A 22,428-nucleotide genomic window follows, 5' to 3' on the forward strand; every position below is an offset into this window, starting at 1 on the left:
TTTCTTCTATAGCACCAGCCAAAATGCTGCTGCTTGGGGCAGTTTTCCTGCTTGCTAGTTAAGGTTTGTAGGAATTGGATTTTTGCCCTGGCTTCTCATAAGACAGTCCAAACGTCTCTTCTTCATTCTCATAGCTCTGTGTAAATCTGCTATTGCCTGTCTCTCCTCCTACATTCCCTCCTGCTCCTTTTGTTCTATTCAAGCCTCTCCCCTGACTGCTTCCCTTGTCTTTTTCCTCCATGCCTAATTTTGGATTCTTTTATGCAGCACTTTCATATGGAGTAGACCCCCAGCTGATATATGCCATACCCTTTCAAAGCCCCACTGCTCTGTGGAAACACCCATGCACCATTCTGTCTGTTCATTGCATTTAAACCTCTTTTTACCTTTAGGTTAAAAACTCTTGGAGAAGAGGTCTAAATGTCTCCATTAGTTTAGGATTTTGCATGCTGTAAAGTGCAGTATACCATTGTGGTACTATGTACATAAGGAAAAATAGTTATAAAGAGATAGTTTTACTTACTGCCTAGTTCTCACCTTTCTGACTCACTTTTGACACCGCCTGTGGGTCTGAGGAAATGGAACATACTCCTGTAATTATGTGTAAGTTCCCATGCATGTGCTACAAGATAATTGCATGTTGTATAATATTAGGTATCTAACCCATTCTCTTATAAAAACTTAGTTTTGATCCCTTCCATATTTTCACTTCCTTATATAACCTGAGGACATATGTGCACAGTTGCTAAATGTTTTAGATATCACTGCACCTTCTTTCTTCTTCTGATATTGATGTTTTTGTAGAGTATGCGATCAGAGGCTGTCTCTCCATCTATACTTCTCTCTCTCTGTGACTGACCAAGTTGCCCATTGGGACAGTAATGGTGGTCCTTCTAGTTATACATAGTATAGTTCTACTCCTACAGATGATACAGGACTCCCAAAAAGTACACTGGGGATTTGCTTTGCAGACATGGCCCACAGGAGGAAATTCATACTGATTTTGGGGAAAGGATGGGAGGAGACTGGAGAAGAATCAGATGCATTTCTTTATGTGGAGTGGGTTTTAGGAACTGTGGGGTAAAACCACAGGAGGGGTTTTGCTGTTTTAGGGGTACTGTGCAGCCTATGAATTATTTCTTCTCAGCTCCCACTACCAAGATATGTTCCTCAATATTAAAATACTATGTTCTCATCTTTCACAATGGCTTTTGTAAGAGGAAATTGGTCTCAATGTTTGTTCATCTTACTCCAGTGAGTAAGCCCCACTAAAGTCAATAGAAATATTTCTGTGAGGAAGAGACCAGGCTTGATTTTGTGTTGAGCAAGCATAAAGGCACTCAGCACCTTACAGGACCAACCCCTTTCACTGTGTTGCATAATAACTCCTCCTATTGGAACATGTCATAGTGTATCTATAATTACACCAGAGCCTTCTACCAAATATACTAATAGCCCAGCTATGGTGACCATTAACAGTCACCCTTGATTAAGTAGAGATTTTTTTTCTCAAATTAATATGCTTCCTACTGCCAAAAGGTCAGCGCCTTGCAGCAGAGAGGAGGAGGCCATCAGAGAATTGGCTACTATAACTCCTTGATTCTGTGTACCTCATGCTCTGCCTTGATTAAAGTAACTTGCTTTCATGTTGGGAAGTTGGCAAAAGCCCCAAAGAGGCCACCTGACAGAACAGCCAGAAACTAGCTGCTGCTCCAGCCAGGCCTGTCTCTGGGTCAGGCAGCTAAGGTAGAAGCAAGGTGTCTAAACCAGTGACTCCTGAGCGGGCCAGATGATGCCAGATTCCGGCCCCTTTGCTGGACTCGTGGCTGCCAGGAGTACACCTGAGCAGATCCGACTGCAAGGATCAGCTCCTGAACTGGGCAGAGCACGGGGGAGCTCTCTGGACGAGACGCCCTGTAAGTGCCGATGACAAGTTAATTAGCAGGGACTATTATTAACGATGCAATAGGGTGACAACAAGAGCTGCTCCATGTTGCTGCTTTGGGGACCAGCTTCTGCTCCGGCGTCGCGCGTGCCCCAGCCTGAGCCAGACCCACGCCCGCGACCTCGCCAGAGTGACCGCGCGGCACAGCGGGCGCGGCTGCTGCAGTGAAGCCGCTTCGCCCACCCCCCTGCCTCACCGCTCATTGGCTGGCGCTCTGTCCCAATGGCTGCGCGGGAGTAACTGTGTCCCGCCCTATCTCTCAGCCCATTGGTGAAGCCGCCTCCGCATGGCGCAGAGGTTGGCCGAGCGCCCTGTCACTCGGGCGCGGAGGTGGGGCCAGGAGGAGCAGGCGCCGCGGCACTAGCGCCCCTGTTATTGTTACACTGTAGCGGGTTCGGGGTTCGCGGAGCCCGCCCATCCCCCGCGGGCGGAGGCGCTGGGTGCGGCCCGGGGCCGCCCCGCAGTGACTCGCTCAGGATGCCGGTGAGGATCCCGCGCCCTCGCTCCCGCCTTCCCCCTCGCTACGGAGCGTTGTGCCGTTGCTAGGGTGGCGCGGGGCCTGGGAGCCCCGGGCCTGTGTGGGGACCTGGCTCGGGGGAGTGGGGCGAGGGGGGCCCTGGGCCGGGAGCGGGGGAGCGCCGGGGTTCGGGGGTCCCCTGGGGCTGGAGTCTGAGATCGTGGGCCTGGCTCGGGGGGTGGAGTGAGCGGTTCAGGGGGACCCTGGGGCGGGGAGCGGGGGTCTGAGATCATGGGCCTGGCTGTGGGGCGGGAGTATGGCGTTTGGGTGGGGGGCTGGGCTGGGGAGAAGGGGTCTTGGATCATGGGCCTGGCACGGGGGGATGATGGTCCTGGGGCACCTTGGTCCAGGCCTGGCAGTGGGGGATGGAGTGCAGGGCACAGGTGGGATGCAGTGGGATTAGCACTCAGGGAGGTGAAGGATGAAGAGGGGCCCCGGTGAAGTGCCCATCTCTGGGTAGCGGGTGTGGGATGCTCTGAGTCTAGGCTCATGATGCAGGATGGCTTTGGAGCCCTTAGGTTTGGGGTGGTGGGCCTAGAGTTCGTGATGTAGGCAGGTGTTGATTAGGTGTGGTAGGGGGTCTACAGAGTGGCCCAGAGTGTTGCTGAGTCCTGGGACCTAAGAGAAGGGAGGTGCAGAGGGGTGCTAGACAAAGGCCGTGGTTGCAGTTTGACACAGGCACTTAAGACAGGTGTATTTATAAACAGGCAAGGTGCTCTTATGGATAGGCCTGGAGGATGGTGGATGACTTGGGCAGTATCCTACTATTACTTGTTTTGTAGCTAAGTTCTTCCATGCCAGCTGCTGCATTTAGCTGGTTTTTACTAATAGTTTTGTATGCAAACAAATCTCACAGTTCAGTGCATAAACTGGTCATTGAGGAGTTCAGAAAGGGAATTTCTTTGACACCTCAAATAGAGGTGTACTGTGAAAGTCTAGAGTTTTCTTGCCTTCCAAAGCATTGGGTAGTTGCTAGGTAGTAGGCTTCCTGAGCCAGTGTTTCATATCTAGTATGGCAAATACTATTTTCCTGTAATGGATTTTAGAGCATACATATTTCAGTGCAACACACTGTGATCTCTATTATTCATCCTAAACATTGTGCACATTCATCCTAAACATTGTGCACCATCAGCCTGAGCTTGTAATGGGGAGAAGGCTATTTTTGAGCGAGTGGCATTTTGGGTTTTTTAAGTAATATGCTTTCTAGGCCCAAAACATGTGGCTTTCCAATACCTTTTGACAGGTGTTTTTGGTATTCTATGCAGCCAGGCTGTTGGTGCCCGATATGCTGTCTGGTGTATGCTTCACAATGAATTTTTCTTTGTAGAGTGAAATCTTAACAAGTCACAGAATTATTTTTGTTAATTTTAAGGAGCTAGAGAATTCAAGGTATTTCGGAATACAGGCAGTCCCCGGGTTACGTACAAGATAGGGACTGTAGGTTTGTTCTTAAGTTGAATCTGTATGTAAGTCGGAACTGGCATCCAGATTCAGCCGCTGCTGAAACTGATCAGTTTCAACAGCGGCTGAATCTGGACGCCAGTTCCGACTTACATACAGATTCAGCTTAAGAACCCCAGGCGTCCCCAAGTCAGCTGCTGCTGAAACTGATCAGCAGCTGATTCCAGGAAGCCCGGGGCAGAGCAACTCTGCCTCCGGCTTCCTGTAGTCAGCGCTGGTCAGTTTCAGCAGTGGCTGACTTGGGGACGCCTGGGGCAGAGCAGCTTGGGTGCTGCTGGGTTGGTCCAGTAGCGCGGCCGCTCCTCGGCGCTACTGGACCAACCCAGCAGCACCCCAGCTGCTCTGCCCCAGGCGTCCTGATTCAGCCGCTGCTGAAACTCATCATCAGCGGCTGAATCAGGACTCCTGGGGCAGAGCAGCTGGGGTGCTGCCGGGTTGGTCCAGTAGCGCCAAGGAGCGGTGCTGCGGGACCAACTGGCAGCGCCCCACCTGCTCTACCACAGGCCCCGGGTTTTGCTCTACGTCTCCCTGGTCTGCTGGGGGGGGGCACTAGCTGCGTTCCCCCTCCCCCCCCCCCCCAGCAGACCAGGGAGACATGGAGCAAAGCGGCGGAGGACCCGGGCCGGACCACGGCGCTTCCAGATCAGCGCCGCGGGTCCGGACCTGGGTCCTCCGCCGCTTTGCTCAGCATCTCCTTGGTCTGCAGACCAGGGAGACGCTGAGCAAAGCGGCGGAGGACCCGGGGCCGGACCCGTGGCGCTTCCAGATCAGCTGGAAGTGCCGCAGGTCCGGCCCGGGTCCTCCGCCGCATTGCTCCGCGTCTCCCTGGTCTGCTGGCTCCCCCAGCAGACCAGGGAGATGGGGAGCAGCTTTTCTCACCCCGGAGGAGGCGGGCGGTGGGACCAGGCGTCCCGCCGCTCCAGTCCTCCGGGGCAAGAAATTCCCGTTCGTAACTGTGGATCCGACATAAGTCGGATCTGCGTAACTCGGGGACTGCCTGTACATGGTATTCAGTGTAGCAGAGAACTACTGATCTACAGTACTTAGCACTAGGGATGTAATAATCCTGTATTTGTGTAAAGATGTAACTGCTAAAATTTGTAGTGGTTATATGTTTACACGTGGGGGGCAGGTGAGCACCGGCTCTCACCTGCCTCACCCCCAATGCGCCCCTGCTGCCTCTGATAGAGAGGCAGCAGCACAGTGGGCAGGTGGCATCTTCCCATGGATGCCAGCTCCTGCCTGCTCCTCCACCCCCCACTCTGCTTCTCTATCAGAGGCAGCAGCGTGGAGGGCAGGCACTGCTGCCTCTGTGGGAGGTGGGCAGCGTGGGGAGGTGGCTCCGTGGGAGCTGGCATGCGGGGGCATCAGCTCCTGGGCACCAGCTCCTGCCTCCCCCTCTCTCCCGCTGCCTCTGCGTCATAGGCAGCAAGTGAGGGTGCATGTAACAGTTAGGATTAACTGATAAGCCTGGGCTAACATCCCTACCTTCCATTGTCTAATAGCAATGGTTCAGTTAAATAATAAGGATTCTCTTTGTGACTGGGTTGCAAACAGAGGGTCTGCAACTTTTTAGCTTTGTTGATTTTAGACTTCTCTGCTGACTCTGAACTGCCGTTTATAATAAAAAGTAACTATGACATGTGCCCACCCTGTGCCTCTTACTAGGGTTTAGTATTTGGTAATACATTTTTGATCTGTCTACTTATAAGATTCCTTGTCATGTGAGTTTTTCCACAATTATTTCAGAATACAATGCAGTCTTTCTCTTTCCAACTTATAAAACAAGTAACATGAGTATCATATGAGTATTTTTAATAGTATTTTTGTAATAGGTTCTAGTGTTGAGAATGTTTAATTCAGACTGCTGAGTTTCCTGGTCATTCTTATCTCTTGTGGAAGTTACCTCCATCCATAGGGTGGCTTTAGCTGCTTAGGATGCTATGTTGTCTTACTCTTCCCTTATTGGTTAGTGGTTTCATTGTTCCAATTTAATAATCTGAGGGCACGTGCTTTCGGCTGGGTAGGGAATGTTATACAGGAATAAAGTTATTTTAAAGCTATTTCCTTCTTTCTTAGCCTTACTGGGTTCAGCTTTAGCCATTTGTTCTTCATCTGGATGTTGATTGCAGCTGGACATTGGTATAAAGAAGGCATAAAGCTAGTTGTTTGCTTTGAGCTGCTGGCACTTTAGCCAGTGCTATTTAACTAGCTCTCCCATTGACTTCTTAAAGATGTTGAGAATCGGGGAAGAGATTGAGTCTTGTAGAGTGAGGCAGGTGAGGACTTTGGAGATGGAGGAACTAGGGACGTGAATGACTAGTCGACTATCCAATAAGCAAATGCTTATTGGATAGTTGACAGGCTAGTCGACTATTCACTCCCCCCACCCTTGCTGCCTCTGTCAGAGTTGCTCTGCCCCGGGCTTCCTGGAATCAGCTGCTGATCAGTTTCAGCAGCAGCTGACTTGGGGACGCCTGGGGTTCTTAAGTTGAATCTGTATGTAAGTCGGAACTGGCGTCCAGATTCAGCCACTGTTGAAACTGATCAGTTTCAGCAGCGGCTGAATCTGGATGCCAGTTCCGACTTACATACAGATTCAACTTAAGAACAAACCTACAGTCCCTATCTTGTACGTAACCCGGGGACTGCCTGTACTCGAAATTTATTGTCCCTGGGAGGAACTGTTGCACATTACAATTCACCGTATGAGAGAGTGTCTTTTACTTCAGGGGCTCTGAGGCTTGGAATGCTGGTCCTATGATGGAACAATAATTGATTTTCCATTCAACAGGATAAGTATATATACTTCTCTTTCTGTGGGCTGGAGGAGCCCATTTACCAGCAGAACAAATGCTGCCTCAGTAGTGCTCTGGCTTAAAGCTTGACAGCAATGCAGAATATTGGCTGCTGACTGGTAGCAAAAACAAGCAACAAACCCAGTATCCAAATGCTAACATCCTTATCAGCTTATTCAGCAAAAGTTAGATGCTGGCTGATAGTTAACAATCTCTGTAGCATCAATTGGTAGTGTTTTTTTAGCATTGACTGTGTAATTGTAAGTTTTAAAGTGAGTGATAGACTCTTTTATACCCAATGTTCAATCTGAAGGTGTGTTACCGTTGGCTTAGAATTCTTATTTTGAAATACTTGATGTCAGAATAGAAAAGTTTCATGTATTTCAGAAGTATGTAAAAGACACAATACCCTGAATATGGTGCTCCAAGTCACACTTGAAGTAGAGATGAGGAAAGTGCATATTCAGATGTTTTGCAAGCATTCACTTGACTTCAAAAAAACTTCTGTTTGATTGTGTTCATGACCCTTCTATATCTGAAATTCAAGGCATGATCAAGTTTACACATGTTAATTGTGTACGTAGTTGCAAAATGTGAATTTAGCTTGACTGTTCAAAAAAAATGTTTAGCGGTATATTTGATTATAAAATTTGCAGTTTGTGTTCATTACTTACCTACATCTTCTAATCAGAGAGTAAACACAGTATCAGTGAGGGATGTTAAAGTGCGTTTAGTTAAGTGATTGTGTAACCACTGAAAAAATTTCCCAGCGGTTACATGTAGGGATGTTAGGAAGCGAGTAAATAGCTAATTGTGTAGTTGATAGAATTTTTATTGACTTACAGATTGACTACACAATTAGTCGATAAGGAAGGAAGCCTCCAGGAGTTACCCCCGCTGCAGTTCTACAGCTTAAATATAGTAAGAACAAGGCGGCCAGGGAGCCCAGTTCCTACTACATTTAAACTGAAGAGCCTCAGCAGGGGTAGGTCCTGGATCTGGCATGAGCTGGGACTGAGTTGGGCTTGCTCAGTCCTTTGCTTGCACCGGGTCTAACAGCCCCTGTCCGCAAGGGTTCCCAACAGGGAACTGGGACCCCCTGCAGGCAGGGGCTGCTGCCAGAACAACCTCTGTTCATGGCCTGACCTGACAGATGTGGATAGGAGCTGCTCTGTGGGATGCAGAGCAGCCTCTGCCTACAGGCAGAGGCTGCTTTGTGGAAGCCTCTTAAGACCCCCTTCTCGCACTGCTGCCTCTGACAGATGGTGCTGGGAGGAACCGATTTTTAAGATGGCTCCTCCCAGCAGCAGCTTGTGCTTTCCCCGACCCCCTTGCTGCCTCTGATACTGAGGCAGCAGTGTGGGGAGGCAGGCGGCTCTGCAGGAGCTGGTGTGCACAGGGAGCTGTTTTTAAGAGACAGCAGCATAGGAAGGGGGAGAGAAAAGGGGAGCCTGCATGTAACCTGCATGTAACCAGGCTCATCTGTTAACTGTGTACATAGTTACTTTCACATCCCTAGTATCATTGTAACTAAGCCTAAGGGTGCCCATGTTTTCAAATGATCACATATTTTCAACAACAGTATGCAAACAATGAATAACTTGATGAAATTCACAAATCTTGAATGACTAATAAAGTAGAATTTTATGTGTACTGTAATCCAGTTATTTCTTTGTTGCACTTTATTCTCTTAGCTGCAGTTGTAAATATGTCCTGTTCTGAACACTTTTTACATGTACTTAAATATAGGCAATGGAATTATTCAGTGTGTACATTTAAGCACATCTGTAAGTCTTACACTGTAACTCTTGAAGATGTTTATTTGGTTTTCATGTATGTAGATCAACAAATCTGAGAAGCCAGACAAGCCTGAGAGCTGTGATAATGTCAAGGTTGTCGTCCGATGCCGACCTTTCAATGAAAGAGAGAAAGCAATGTGCTACAAGATGGCAGTTAACGTTGATGAAATGAGGGGAACCATTACTGTTCATAAAACAGACTCTTCCAACGAACCTCCAAAGACATTTACATTTGATACAGTTTTTGGACAAGAGAGTAAACAGCTTGATGTCTATAACTTAACTGCGAGACCAATTATTGACTCTGTTCTGGAAGGGTACAATGGTAAGTCTTTTACTGTCCTAAAAATTAATGATCACTTATACTATCAAAATTCCATTTGTTTTTAGTGGGAGTTTATCTGAAGAAAGACTGCAGGTGCTAGCAACATATCATTCTTATTGTCAGCTGTATCCTTTTTTACTTAAAATAGAATGTCCAATAAGAATATTCACAATTCTGTTTCCTATTGCCTGTGAGTTGTGATTTTATAATTGGTAACTAATAACTATCAGTTATGTTGTAAGCATCAGGTATTGGCAAGGTTAGGGGGCCAAACTTCTCAACTATTTTTTTCTATTTGTAAAGGACATATAATTTATCTTTTTAGCAAAACCAGATTCATGAGTACTTTTTTTCTTGTAAAATATAATTATCCCTTCATGTATGAGTAATTCTGCAGTAACAACTTGGCATGTATGTATAATGGCAGAAAAATGTTGGTAAGGAAATAGATTAATGTTTCCAAATGGACAGTTATAAATAATAGTAGTTGCAAAGATTTTTAAGATCAAGATGAAATAATTCACTTATATTCGAATAAGTGTAGATGTAAAATATGGGAAGTTCCCTGATATTTAAATGCCAGTGCAAAAGTTTTGTTAAGGCTATGTATAAAGCAGATCCAGATATTAGACCAGAATTAAGTACAGGCAGTCCCCGGGTTACGTACAAGATAGGGACTGTAGGTTTGTTCTTAAGTTGAATCTGTATGTAAGTCGGAACTGGCATCCAGATTCAGCCGCTGCTGAAACTGACCAGCGGCTGACTACAGGAAGCCCAAGGCAGAGTTTCAACAGGCTGAATCTGGACGCCAGTTCTTACATACAGATTCAACTTAAGAACCCCAGGTATCCCCAAGTCAGCTGCTGCTGAAACTGATCAGCGGCTGATTCCAGGAAGCCCGGGGCAGAGCAACTCTGCCTCGGGCTTCCTGTAGTCAGCGCTGGTCAGTTTCAGCAGCGGCTGACTTGGGGACGCCTGGGGCAGAGCAGCTTGGGTGCTGCTGGTTTGCTCCAGTAGCGCCGCTCCTTGGCGCTACTGGACCAACCCAGCAGCACCCAAGCTGCTCTGCCCCAGGCGTCCCCAAGTCAGCCGCTGCTGAAACTGACCAGCAGCGGCTGAATCAGGACGCCTGGGGCAGAGCAGCTGGGGTGCTGCCGGCTTGGTCCAGTAGCGCCCAGAGCGGTGCTACGGGACCAACCAGCAGTGCCCCAGCTGCTGTACCACAGGCGTCCGGAGCAAAGCCACGGAGCACGGGGGCAGCGGGACAGCCCAGACGCGCCGCGGCTATCCTGCTGCCCGCGTGCTCCGCGGCTTTGCTCCGCTTTGCTCCCCATCTCCCTGGTCTGTTGGTCTCCAGCAGACCAGGGAGACGGGGAACAAAGCCGCAGAACACGCTGGCAGCGGGACAGCCGCGGCGCGTCTGGGCCGTCCGTTGCCCGCGTGCTCCGCGGCTTTGCTCCCCGTCTCCCTGGTCTGCTGGAGACCAGCAGACCAGGGAGACGGGGAGCAAAGCCTCTGAGGACGCCGGCAGCGGGACAGCCGCGGCGCGTCTGGGCTGTCCGCTGCCCGCGTGCTCCCCGGCTTTGCTCCCCATCTCCCTGGTCTGGGGAGACGTGGAGCAAAGCCGCGGAGCACGCGGGCAGTGGACAGCCCAGACGCGCCGCGGCTGTCCCGCTGCCGGCGTCCTCAGAGGCTTTGCTTCCCGTCTCCCTGGTCTGCTGGTCTCCAGCAGACCAGGGAGATGGGCAGCAAACCCTGTTCGTAACTGCGGATCCGACATAAGTCGGATTCGCATAACTCGGGGACTGCCTGTATCTGTTTTTGGCTAGAGGTTGGGTTTTTGGTTTTTTGTTTGTAGCTGCAGCAAAGCATAAACCTGACTTAAGAGCCAAACTTATTTTTTGCAGTCTGGTAAGTCTTTCTGATAGAAGTGAAGGAGAAACTGACTGGTGATGTAGTCTAAATTGCAACTGATTCTTAAAATCTATATCCTGTTTTGTGCTATGCCTGTATATGGAATGTGGCCTGTGCTGAATCAATTTGAGGCGGCTACAAATGTGGTTGAGTGGCTGATCCCACCCTGGGGAGTGCCCTCCGACAGGCTGTCACCACTGTATAGTCAGTTACCATTTTAAAAATAATCTTATGTTTCTTCCTTTTGCCTGTCTTAACAGGTATGTACATATTCTGGAACATGAACTACCTGTGTCTAGTTAGTTACTCTTCTTTGCCTTTGTACAAGACAAAGATTGAAATAAATTTTATAAAACAGTAGATTAAAGGAAATGAGTAAACATGCCCGAACAAAGTCGTTCATTCTACATTTTGGATATTGTCCCTGTTAATATAACACATTATTGATTGGCCTAGTTTTGACTGCTTGTGTGAGATGTGTTCCTAGAACAGTTGTTGTGCTTGTCTGAAATAACACACGTAGTAATTTTAGAACCTCGCAGTACAACTTTACCAGACTTTTTGCAAGAACGATAAGCAGTAGTTCAACTCTGTTTACAAAGACTTATCTTGGTGGTTACTCAATAATGAGTAGGACGTCTTCTTGTCACCCTCCTATTTGTGGATCTGTTGATGGCTGACCCGTCTGATTCTGGAGCCGCAGGTCTTATTGCAGGAGGAGTAAGTGCTGGTGGCTATTGGAAGGATGCAAGGCAGTTTTTGCCGCTCTCTTCTCCGCCTCTTCTCGTCTGTGCTGCAGCAGGACCTCTCAAATTGCGCCATTCTCTCATGGATTACTGCTCTCCACTGGGAATGGTCCCGGGCAAGGTTCTCCCAAGTGTCAACACCGATACCACATTTTTTTTCATGTTTGCCTTCAGCATGTCCTTAAATTATTTCCTCTGGCTCCTAGTGCTCCACTGTCCTTCCTTCAGCTTGGAAAGCAGAATCTGTTTTTGGAGGCGCTGATGAGGCTTCCGGACCAAGTGACCAATCCAACAAAGTTGTTAGTAGATGATGATAGCTTCAATGTTGGTCATGTTTGACTCTTCCAGGATGCTAATGTTCGTGTGCCTGCCCTCCCAAGGGATATTTAGGATTCTCCTGAGGCAGCGTTGATGATATTGTTTAAGTGCCTTCAGGTGATGCTTATATGTTGTCCAGGTTTCACATGTGTACAGCCGTGTTGGAACAACCTCTGCGTGGTACACAAGGAATTTTGTCTTGGCACTCATGTCCCAGTTCTCAAAAGACCCTTCGTTTCAAGCAGGCAGAAGCAAAGCTTGCGCAGCTCTGTATTTCTGCATCAATGTTGACTCTGTTTGCAAAGACTAAACATCAATGTTTCCTCTAGGCCTCTATAGTGTGTATTGGAAAGGCTAATTCATCATTGATGGTGGTTTTTTCTTGTTCTGCAGGCACCATCTTTGCATATGGACAGACTGGCACAGGGAAAACTTTTACCATGGAAGGCGTCCGAGCTGTTCCTGAGCTTAGAGGAATCATCCCCAATTCATTTGCCCATATATTTGGTCACATTGCAAAGGCAGAAGGGGATACAAGGTAAACTAATTACTTTTCTTTTCCTCTCACTTGGATCCCTAAGACAAGCAATAGATTGAAGCACAAGATTTCAAGCATCTTGAGTAAAATCTTGACCCTGTTAAAGTCAGTGGAAGTTTTGCTATTGACTTTGTTGTGGCTAGGATTTCACCTATTAAGTTTAAGTACTTCTTTGTTTATGAGTTAGGAAACTGTCAGTTTGTATCAGTACACGCCATATTTTATTTGGACACAGAGATGAAAACAGGTACCTTTTAACAAATGTTTCAGTTTATAAATGAAATTTTTAATTTTAGATTTTTGGTTCGAGTGTCTTACTTGGAAATTTACAATGAAGAAGTGCGTGACCTGCTTGGAAAAGACCAGACACAGAGGCTAGAGGTGAGGAGAATGTTTTGAATCACTGACGTTTTGCATTTTAAATTTAAAAAATTGTCTCCTCAAGAAGAATTGAGTATAAAAAAAGAGCAGGCGGATCTTGGAAGGGGGAGAAAAGGTATCCTTAGCACCAAAGGTTACCATTGCCATTATCAACTTTGTCATTTCTGCTTCTCACTTACCCTTTATGTCTAATAATGTAATATTATTTCCCCTCACACTGTAGACTAATTCACAGCTGGAGAATCTAGGGGGAAAATAGCTGAAAATATTAAAAACAGAATAAAAAAAAGTATTCTATTCAACACCTGTATTGCTATCAAAAGAACTCAGTGGTCAAAGTGCATTTGTCCTTTACGCAGATGCTTTTGGTATGGTTCATCTAGGGAAATTTCTCCAACTTTTATGGCAAATTTTTCCACAGGTTTATGATCTCCCCAAAGACTTTTAGGAGCTGCCCTGACAGACTATCTGTAGAAAGCTCAGTGAGTTATGAACCTGATATAGTAGCAACAGTTTGCAAGGTGGCATATTTAGTATGGTTCTGTGCCAGTGGTTTTCAACCTTTTTTCATGTGTGGTCCCCTAAAAAATGTCTAATGGAGGTGCAAACACTGGTAGAAATCTTAGCTATAGTCTTCAGATCCCAGTGGGTCTGCCAACTCTGGGTTGAAAAACATTGTTCTGTGATAACAATGGACCCCTGAGACAGAGTCTGTGGATCTCCATACCTTAAACTAGGGGTGAGCAAGACAACTTCTACAGACTGGATCTGGCCTGCCAAGCCAGTTGATCTGGTCCATGGTTGCCTTGCTGCTCCCCCCACCCCCAGGCCAATTGATACCTGGGGATGAGGAGGGGAGGGTGATGTCTCCTTCCCTGACAGGGGGAGGAGACCTGTGTGCCCTGGCAGGGAGGGGCGAGCAAGGGAATGAGAGACTTTGGCGCTCCCCCGTCCCCAGACCCTTGCCAGCCGTTGGGAGGCGAGGTGCCACGCCTCCCGAACTGAGGGGAAAGCCTCCCTCTGGCCCCTCCTGATGCAGCTGCTGTGCTGCTGGTGGTCCCCTAGTCAGGACTGTATGCTTTGGGTCCCTGGAGGGATAAAAGACAGAGAATATTTCCCTAAAGTCCTTCTGCCCTCCCCCCACCTTCCTTTCTCCTTCCTTCCCTCCCTCTTTCTCTTCCTCTCAAAGACTTCACACGCTCCCCGGGCCGTGACTGCCCTGGGAACAGGGAGAGAGCACAGTATCCTCACACCACTAGGGATGCGTGGTGCCTAGAGGGAGCTACTAGCTGTTCTCTAGGTGCCGGTCGCACCTGGCAGGGTGGGGATGAAGTGGGGGGCAAAGACATCACCCGCTCCCCCACCCCAAGCCATTCAGGGGCAGGAGAGCATCTGAAGTCTCCTGGCTCCACCCTTTCACCCGAGGCCTTGCCCCTTCTGGGGCGGCCCACAATAACTTCCAAAATTTGTGAAGTGCCCCCCACCCCTGCGTTAAACTATTGCTCTTCCGCTGACTTGATAACTGTTTCTGGGAAAAAGATGTGGACATCTGTACACAATAGTGGCCAGTGGGGTTCACTCCAGATATTGTAGCAATGCCTTGAAATACTTCTCTAGAGAGAAGAAATAAGAGATGGACAAATCACTTCATTAAATACTTCAGAAATTCTCAGTGGTTCCTCGGACTAGGAAACAGTTGATGAGACCGAGGGATTTCTTGGCCTCTTAAACACAGGCTTTTATGTCTCTCTAATTCCAGTCTGGCAAACTGCTTCATAGGAAACAGAGAGAGAGAGAATTGTGGTTCCCAGTAAGATTGAGTGTGCCACATGTCAGCTTCCCTCTTGAATCCCTCTTTACAGTTTATCTGGAGATTTGAGGCTTCCTCTTGATTTGTGTTCCTTCCATTTGATTTGCCTTGCAAGAGGAATGCCATCCTGCAAAACTCTTGATCAGTGTTCCCTCTAAGCTGCATGGCAGCATAGCCTCGCAGCTGCTTAATGCTCATGCTCGGAGCTGCCTGGCTGGGGAAGCGGCACTTCTCCCTCAGCAACAGCAGCAGCTCTCTGCTGAGGACAGGGCAGCCAGTCTCTCCCAGCCATAGGGAGCTTAAAGGGAACACTGCTCTTGATCCCTAAGCCTGTTTAGTCTGATAAATCATGCTTGGGTAGAATAGAAGGTATGCGTCTAGAAATAGAAGTGCACTAGTATGTTATGTTATAACTGCTGTATGCTTCTTGGAAGTGCTCAATCAAATGTGTTCCTTATTTAGGTTAAAGAGAGACCTGACGTGGGAGTTTATATTAAAGATCTTTCAGCTTATGTTGTAAACAATGCAGATGATATGGACAGAATCATGACTCTAGGCCACAAAAACCGTAAGTACCACTTACTATTAGGGTTCTAAACTCTTGTCCAGAGCACAGGGTACTGTAGCACAATGCATTGTCATGTAGACAGCTGACTTGGAGAACAGAGAATGTTTTTCACTTCTGGTCTAGAAGCTCTTCTGGCATGGTGCTTTCAGCCAAGCATTAAGAGGTGTCTCCTTGATAACTCCGGTGATTCAGGGGCAGCCAGTGAAGGTTGGACAGATGCTATACTGTCTGCAAGACTTGTTCCAGTGTGGAGTCTTGATAGTGCTGAAGTTGAGAGGGTGAAAGTGGGGCTTTGAAAGTGCTGTAACTGAAGCGGTGAGAATACAGTAAAGTAAAAGAGGGGATCACTGAGATTCCTAGTTGGTCTTGTACTTGCTCACAGTCATTCTCCTTTTCTTCCTCTTGCCTTTGCTCAGATGAACATGCTTTAGACCAGTGTTGTGCTCTGTAGTGCTATAAACTGGTGATGCGATTTCATGTTTTCTCAGAGCAACAAAGCAGTTCGTTTTAATATCCAGGACACTTTCTGAATGAAATATTCTATGTTAATGTACAAATCAAGCAAGTTTTAGTGATTGTCCCTGCCAAAACAGGTTGTACATCCCTTGTGCAGCACCCTCAGTATCTGACTGGTCCCGAACCAGGGAATCTTCCAGACCAGTAGAGGTCAATGCTGGCTCCTCTGCGGCTGCTACTGGCTGCAGGGCTCCACTCTGGCAGCAGTAGAGGGGCTGGCATTAACCAAGCGGGAATTGGAAAGGGGACCTTTTGGGGGGGGGGGGAGAAGCGGTGAGGGTGCTCAGAGCGCTGCAACTAGGAACCGAGATGGCAGCCCTGTGAGAGCTCTGCAGCTACCCTGCCTTTTCCCGTGAGCATCCCTTGTCCCTGCTCTTCCCCCTCTCTCCCTGAACTTGAACACAGTGAATGAAGCTCTAGAGAGGGAAGGAGTTGCTGAGTGTGGGACCAGCTTTTCCACGTGAGTGCTTCATCCTGGGAGCACTCATGGGGATGTTGGATAACAGATGTTGCCAGACTGCAGAAGTCCAGACGATAGAGGTCTTACTTATACAGTGAAAACTGCAAAATTTTAATACTCTTAAATGCAGTTCAGTCAGCAAGGATTAATGGGGTCTGAAACTATTGGGTACTGAACATCACATGTCTTACAGTTGTAGTCTTTGATGAGTCAGTTGTATTTGCAAAGTAGATGAATGGGTGGGCCGTTGCCTGGTGCCTTTTGGGATTGAAAGACATTCAGGGACACAAGTAGAAATAAAACTTCTACCTGTTTTTTCAAGTTTCATGTCTGCAGATGAATGCTGCACTTTCAAGCACCAGAAAAAAACCTTGACAACAGCATCTGAGGGAGATGAATCCCATTTATTAGCAGTATCAGAAAACCTGCAAAATATTGGGTGTTATAGCTGGGATAATTACTCCATACTAATTATTAGATATTATCACTTTCAGAATGTAAACAACAACTATGTATTCAGCTATATTAAATAATATTATAAATCGTTGTGATATGATAACTGTTTAGTGGCCTCTTTGTTTTCAGCTTAAGGACTACTTTATCATACTGTTCATTGTTAATTCTTGTGTTTTTTGATCTCTTAACTAAAGGTTCTGTTGGTGCCACTAATATGAATGAACACAGTTCCCGTTCCCATGCCATCTTCACTATTACCATTGAGTGCAGCGAGAAGGGTGTTGATGGAAACATGCATGTTCGTATGGGCAAGCTGCACCTTGTAGATCTAGCAGTAAGTAGTAACCTTCAGATCTAACAAAATGCTATTTGTGGATGGTTATTTGTTATGCTGGACCCTTTGCAAGATGGGCAAAAGGTATCGCACTTACCTCAGAGAGCTTACAGTGTAAAGCCCTGATCCAGTAAGTGATTCAGTGGGTACAGACTCCTGTGGGACCACACTTAAATCAATGCAATTGTGCCTGGATGCATAAATCTGCCTGAGTAAAATGAATTCCAGGACTGGGGTTTTCCTTAGACATGTGTAACTTTCCTAATAGAGGGAATAATCAAGGAGAACAAAAGGTACAATTATCAGATTGTTGAGGTTGCTCAAGTGCATTATGGGCATCTAGATGGTTCCATTACTTTCATCTTGTAAAAGTGTGATTGCTTATATGTTGCTAGATGTTTCCTTTCCCTCACATCCACTGATTGGGGGAAGGGAGAGATCATGGTTTAAAAACTTACTATGGGGGGGATATGTAGTGTTGTGTATTAGCTTCAGTGTCTCTTTCTAAAATAACTATTTGTATCTGAGAATGGTACATTCCATTTTTCCAGCTATGCGGCTTTCCTGTACACTGTTCAGTGCTACCTTAAGTTAAAGATTCCATTAGGACTTGCCTGACCCTGTCCTTCAGCCATCTAAATGCCTGTGTGTTCTTTTTGCCAGGGGTCAGAAAGGCAGACAAAAACTGGAGCCACTGGGCAACGACTAAAGGAAGCCACAAAAATTAACCTTTCACTTTCCACTCTTGGGAATGTTATTTCAGCATTGGTAGATGGCAAGAGTACTCATGTGCCCTATCGTAACTCCAAATTGACTCGACTTCTTCAGGATTCTTTGGGAGGCAATTCAAAAACCATGATGGTAAGAATGGGTCACACCAAAGCTCAATGTCCCAGTTTCTATCTTTAAGGTGGAATTGAAGCAAAATTCTTATGGGAATAGTCCGATTGTCATATTTATCCTTTATTTTGAGGACTGTGCTCTTTCATCAGTGCATAGAAATGTAGGTTAGATAGGGACCTGAGGTCATTGAATCCAATTCCTATACTGTAGGGGTTCCAAAACTTTTTGACACGGGGACCAGTACATTCATTCACGAGCTTTTGGAGGATCGGTAACATTCATTTGCGTATTTCATATTCATTAAGCAAATGATGAATATTCAAATAAGTTGTTTCTGGTCCTCCCAAAGCCCCCAGTGCCAGCGTTAGCAAAGCTTTTGATACAGTCACCCACAATATTCTTGCCAGCAAGTTAAGGGAAAAGGATTGAATAAATGGACTGTAAGATGGATAGAAAGCTGGCTAGATCAGGGTTTCCCAAACTTTTTACTTTAGTTGGAACCCATTTTTTTTCTCAGTACTGTTTTTTGCAGCCCAAAAATATAAACGCATATTAAAAAAAAATGGAAAATGAATAAATTTTCAGTGTTTCACCCAGCTGCATTCTCCGCCCAGCCTGGGCCAGGCCTTGGGGGACCCGGCATCACATGGGCACTCCAGGAGGCGGGAGCAAGAGCAGATTGGGGATAGGGTATCTGGCTAGGAGGGAGGGTAGGGTTGCCAGGTGTCCGGTTTTGTACCGGACAGTCCGGTATTTGAGGGTTTTGTCCGGGAAACAATTGAAAAATTACCAGACATATAAAATGTCTGGTATTTTCTAATTAGGTAAGTTTTATTATAATTTAGGTGTATCAGTCCTTAGCAGTGAACTGCCTGGCTGGTAGATGTGCTCATGCTGTCTGAGTGTGTCTACCAGCCAGGCAGTTTGCAACTACTCGAGGGAGGGTATGGGGAGGTGGGAGGAGGGAATGGAATCCCTGGCTAGACTCACTCATCTGCAGGGTCTGCATGTGCCCGGGTCAGTCCCGCTCCCCCTCTCTTCTCCTCCCCATTTCACCAGTCCAGCCCTGCTGCCCCCGTCCAGCCCTTCTTCCGGCGGCTGGTTCCCCCCGCTCCCCACCAATCTCCCGGTCAGCCCCGCTCCCCCGACCAGCTCCGCTGCCCCTGTCCAGCCCTGCTTCCAGCAGCTGGTTCTCCCGTCTTCCTCATCTCCCCCGTCCAGCCCTGGTTCCGCCCTGGACAGGCCCTCTGTTCCCTCCCCCGTCCAGCCCTGGTTCCGCCCTGGACAGGCCCTCTGTTCCCAACCCTGCTTCCGCCAGCCGCCCCACTCCCCCCATCTCCTCGGGACAGCCCTGCTTCCCCCAACCCTGCTTCCTGGTGGCCGGTTTCCCCCCACACACACACCTTCTCCCAGCCCGCTCTGCTCTGCTCCCCTCCGGGCAGCCACGCTGAGGCCCGGTATTTTTTTCCAGGGGCCCGGTACTGGGCCGCGGCCTATAGTTTGGGAAACGCTGCAGTACTGAAATAGGGCCAAGAATACCTAGACCATCCCTGGAAGGTATTTGTGTAATCTGTTCTTAAAAACCTCTAGTGATGGTGCCTTCCATAAGCTCCATTAGAAGCCTGTTCTGGTGGTTACTGTCCATAGAGTTAGAAAGTTTTCCCTAACATCTAACCTATATGTCCCTTGCTGCAGATTAAGGCCATTACTTTCTTGTTCTACTTTTAGCGGATGTGGAGAACAGTTGCTCAGTATCCTTTTTACCACATCCCTTCACATACTGGAGACTTCTTTCAGGTGCTCCCCCACTCACTTTTCTCAAGAGTGAACTTTTCCTCATAGGTCAGATTTTTCTAAACCTTGTATCATTTTCCGTAGCTCTTCTCTGAACGCTCTCTAATTTGGCACATCTTTCTTAAAAATATGACACCCAAACTCCTTTTTGGCTTTTCTTCTTATAGTTTTACACTGAATCTGACAAGGTTTAGGTTCCTTTCTATTTTCCTCACAAGGATTTTAACTTCTACTTTTTAAATGATGCCTTTTTATCTCTCATTGCTTCTTTTACTTGGTTATTAAGCCATGGTGGCACTTTTTTTTTGTTCTCTTACTGTGTTTTTATGTTGGGGCATACATTTAAGTTGGTCCTCTATTATGGTGGTTTTGAAAAGTTTCCATGCAGCTTGCAGGGATTTTACTTTTGTCACTGTACCTTTTAATTTCTGTTTAACTAACCTCCTAATTTTTGTGTAGTTTCCCTTTCTGAAATTAAATGCCACGGTGTTGAGCTGCTTTGGTATTTTTCCCAGCATAGGGATGTTAAATTTTATTACATTATGGTCACTATTTCCAAGCGGTCCAGTTATATGTACCTTTTGGACTGATCCTGCAGTCCATTTAGGAGTAAATTGAGAATTGCCTCTTCCCTTGTGGGTTCCAGAACCAGCTGCTCCAAGAAGCAGTCATTTAAGGTATCAAGAGATTTAACCTCTGCATCCTGTCCTGAGGTGACATGTACCCATTCATGGGGATTGTTGAAACCCCCCACTATCATTGAGTTTTTTTATTTTGATAGCCTCTCTAATCTTCCTTAGCATTTCATAGTCACTATCCTCGTCAGGTGGTCAATAATATATCCCTACTGCTATATTCGTATTTTTAGAGGATGTAATTAGTACCCATAGAGATTCTATGGAACATTTTGGTTCATTTAAGCTTTTTATTTCATTTGATTCTACATTTTCTTTCACTTATGGTGTCATTCCCCCACCACATGACCTGTTCTGTCCTTTCAATAAATTTTGTGCTCTGGTATGATTGTGTCCCATTGATTAGCCTCATTCTACCAGGTTTCTGTGATACCTATTATATCACTATCTTCCTTTAATATGAGGTACTTTAGTTCACCCATCTTATTATTTAGACTTTTAGCATTTGTGTAGAGGCACTTAAATAGTGACAAAATTTTAATGTCTGCCATTTCCTGTTATGTTAGACCTTTTCTTTTGATTGTTTCTTATCTGATCTTACCCATACTTTATCATCTTCCATCCTCTCCTCCTGACTAGAACATAGAGAATCCGTAATAATAGACCCTCCCCTAACATATGTCTCTGTCCAATCCATGTGCTCCTCCGCACCCATCAGCTTTCCCCAGCCCTTAGTTTAAAAACTGCTCTACAGCCTAGAAACTGCCTTAAAAACTGCTCTACTTTAATGTTAAGTACCAGCAATCTGGTTCCATTTTGGTTTAGGTGGAGCCCATCCTTCCTGTATAGGCGGCTCCTATCCCAAAAGTTTCCCCAGTTCCTAATAAATCTAAACCCCTCCTTTCTACACCATCATCTCATCCACACATTGAGACTGTGAAGTTCTTCCTGCCTACCTGGCCCTGCATGTGGAATTGGAAGCATTTCAGAGAATACTACCATAGAAGTCCTGGATTTCAATCTCTTTCCTAGCAGCCTAAATTTGGCTTCCAGGACCTCTCTCCTGCCCTTCCCTATGTCATTGGTACCTACCTGTATCACGAACACTGACTCTTCCCCATCACTATACATAAGTCTATCTAGATGTCTTGAGAAATCCGTAACCTTCACACCAGGCAGGCAAGTCACCGTATGATTCTCCTGGTCATCTCAAACCCAGCTATCTATGTTTCTAATGATCACATTCCCTATTACTAACACCTTTCTTTTCCTGTTGACTGGAGTTCCCTCCCCTGGAGAGGTATCCTCAGTGCTAGAGGATACAATAGCATCATCTGGAAGGAGAGTCTCAACTACGGGATTGTTTCCCTCTGCTCCAGTTCAATGTTCTCCCTTCTTAGCCTTTCACCCACCTTAACAGCACAGGGGTTATCTGACTGGAGGTGGGACAGTTCTATAGTGTCCTGGAAAGCCTCATCTACGTACCTCTCGGCCTTCCTTAGCTCCTCCAATTCAGCCACCCTGGCCTCAAAGCCCATATGCCGTCTCTGAGGGCCAGGAGTTCCTTGCACCAAATGCACACATACTCTACCTGCCCATAGGGCAGGTAATCATACATACTACATTTGGTGCAATAAACAGGATAGCTCCCACTCTGCTGTTGGGTTTTTGCCTGCATTCTCTTCTACAGATAATTAGATTGATAGGGTTTTAATTTAAATCAGGTAGATTTGGTTTTAGTTGAGTTTAAAAGTTGTAAAGCATGTCAAGTGTACCTTGTCTCCTTCCAACTCCCCCTCTAAACTCCCCCAAGAAACTCCTTATTGGCTGTCCCTGGTCGCTTACTAGCGGGCTTTATATACCCTGGCCTTCCCGATAGCCCTGCTTCCTGGTTAAGGCTTAATCAATGAACAGAGGGTTCTAGATTTCAAATCCTCATTACGAAACTAACAGCTTCCAACTGCTGGCCTCAGCACACAGTCCTTCTGACAAAAAGCTCAGCACATGGATCGCTAAACAAACACATAGACAAACATGAACTCAACACACAGTGGCTACGTCTACACTGGCCCCTTTTCCGAAAGGGGCATGCTAATTTTAAACTTCAGAATAGGGAAATCCGCGGGGGATTTAAATATCCCCCGCGGGATTTAAATAAAGATGTCCGCCGCTTTTTTCCGGCTTGTAGATAAGCCGGAAAAAAGCGTCTAGACTGGCCCGATCCTCCGGAATAAAGCCCTATTCCGGAGGATCTCTTATTCCTACTT

General features: G+C 46.7%; 1 protein-coding gene across 2 annotated transcripts in view; it reads left to right on the top strand.

Annotated features, from left to right (window-relative positions):
- The first annotated feature begins 2,265 nt into the window (after window positions 1-2,265).
- The window catches only part of KIF3A (kinesin family member 3A), a 42,579-nt gene continuing 22,416 nt past the window's right edge, over window positions 2,266-22,428 (top strand). For both annotated transcript variants that reach the window (XM_075900347.1, XM_075900348.1), the window contains exons 1-7: window positions 2,266-2,428; window positions 8,566-8,848; window positions 12,220-12,364; window positions 12,661-12,745; window positions 15,018-15,123; window positions 16,750-16,889; window positions 17,553-17,750. In XM_075900347.1, the coding sequence (XP_075756462.1) occupies window positions 2,423-2,428; window positions 8,566-8,848; window positions 12,220-12,364; window positions 12,661-12,745; window positions 15,018-15,123; window positions 16,750-16,889; window positions 17,553-17,750 (963 nt within the window). In that variant the 5' untranslated portion in view covers window positions 2,266-2,422. The remainder of the gene's footprint in view (window positions 2,429-8,565; window positions 8,849-12,219; window positions 12,365-12,660; window positions 12,746-15,017; window positions 15,124-16,749; window positions 16,890-17,552; window positions 17,751-22,428) is intronic.

This window comes from Pelodiscus sinensis, chromosome 17 (assembly GCF_049634645.1).
Source record: "Pelodiscus sinensis isolate JC-2024 chromosome 17, ASM4963464v1, whole genome shotgun sequence".
NCBI lineage: Eukaryota > Metazoa > Chordata > Testudines > Trionychidae > Pelodiscus > Pelodiscus sinensis.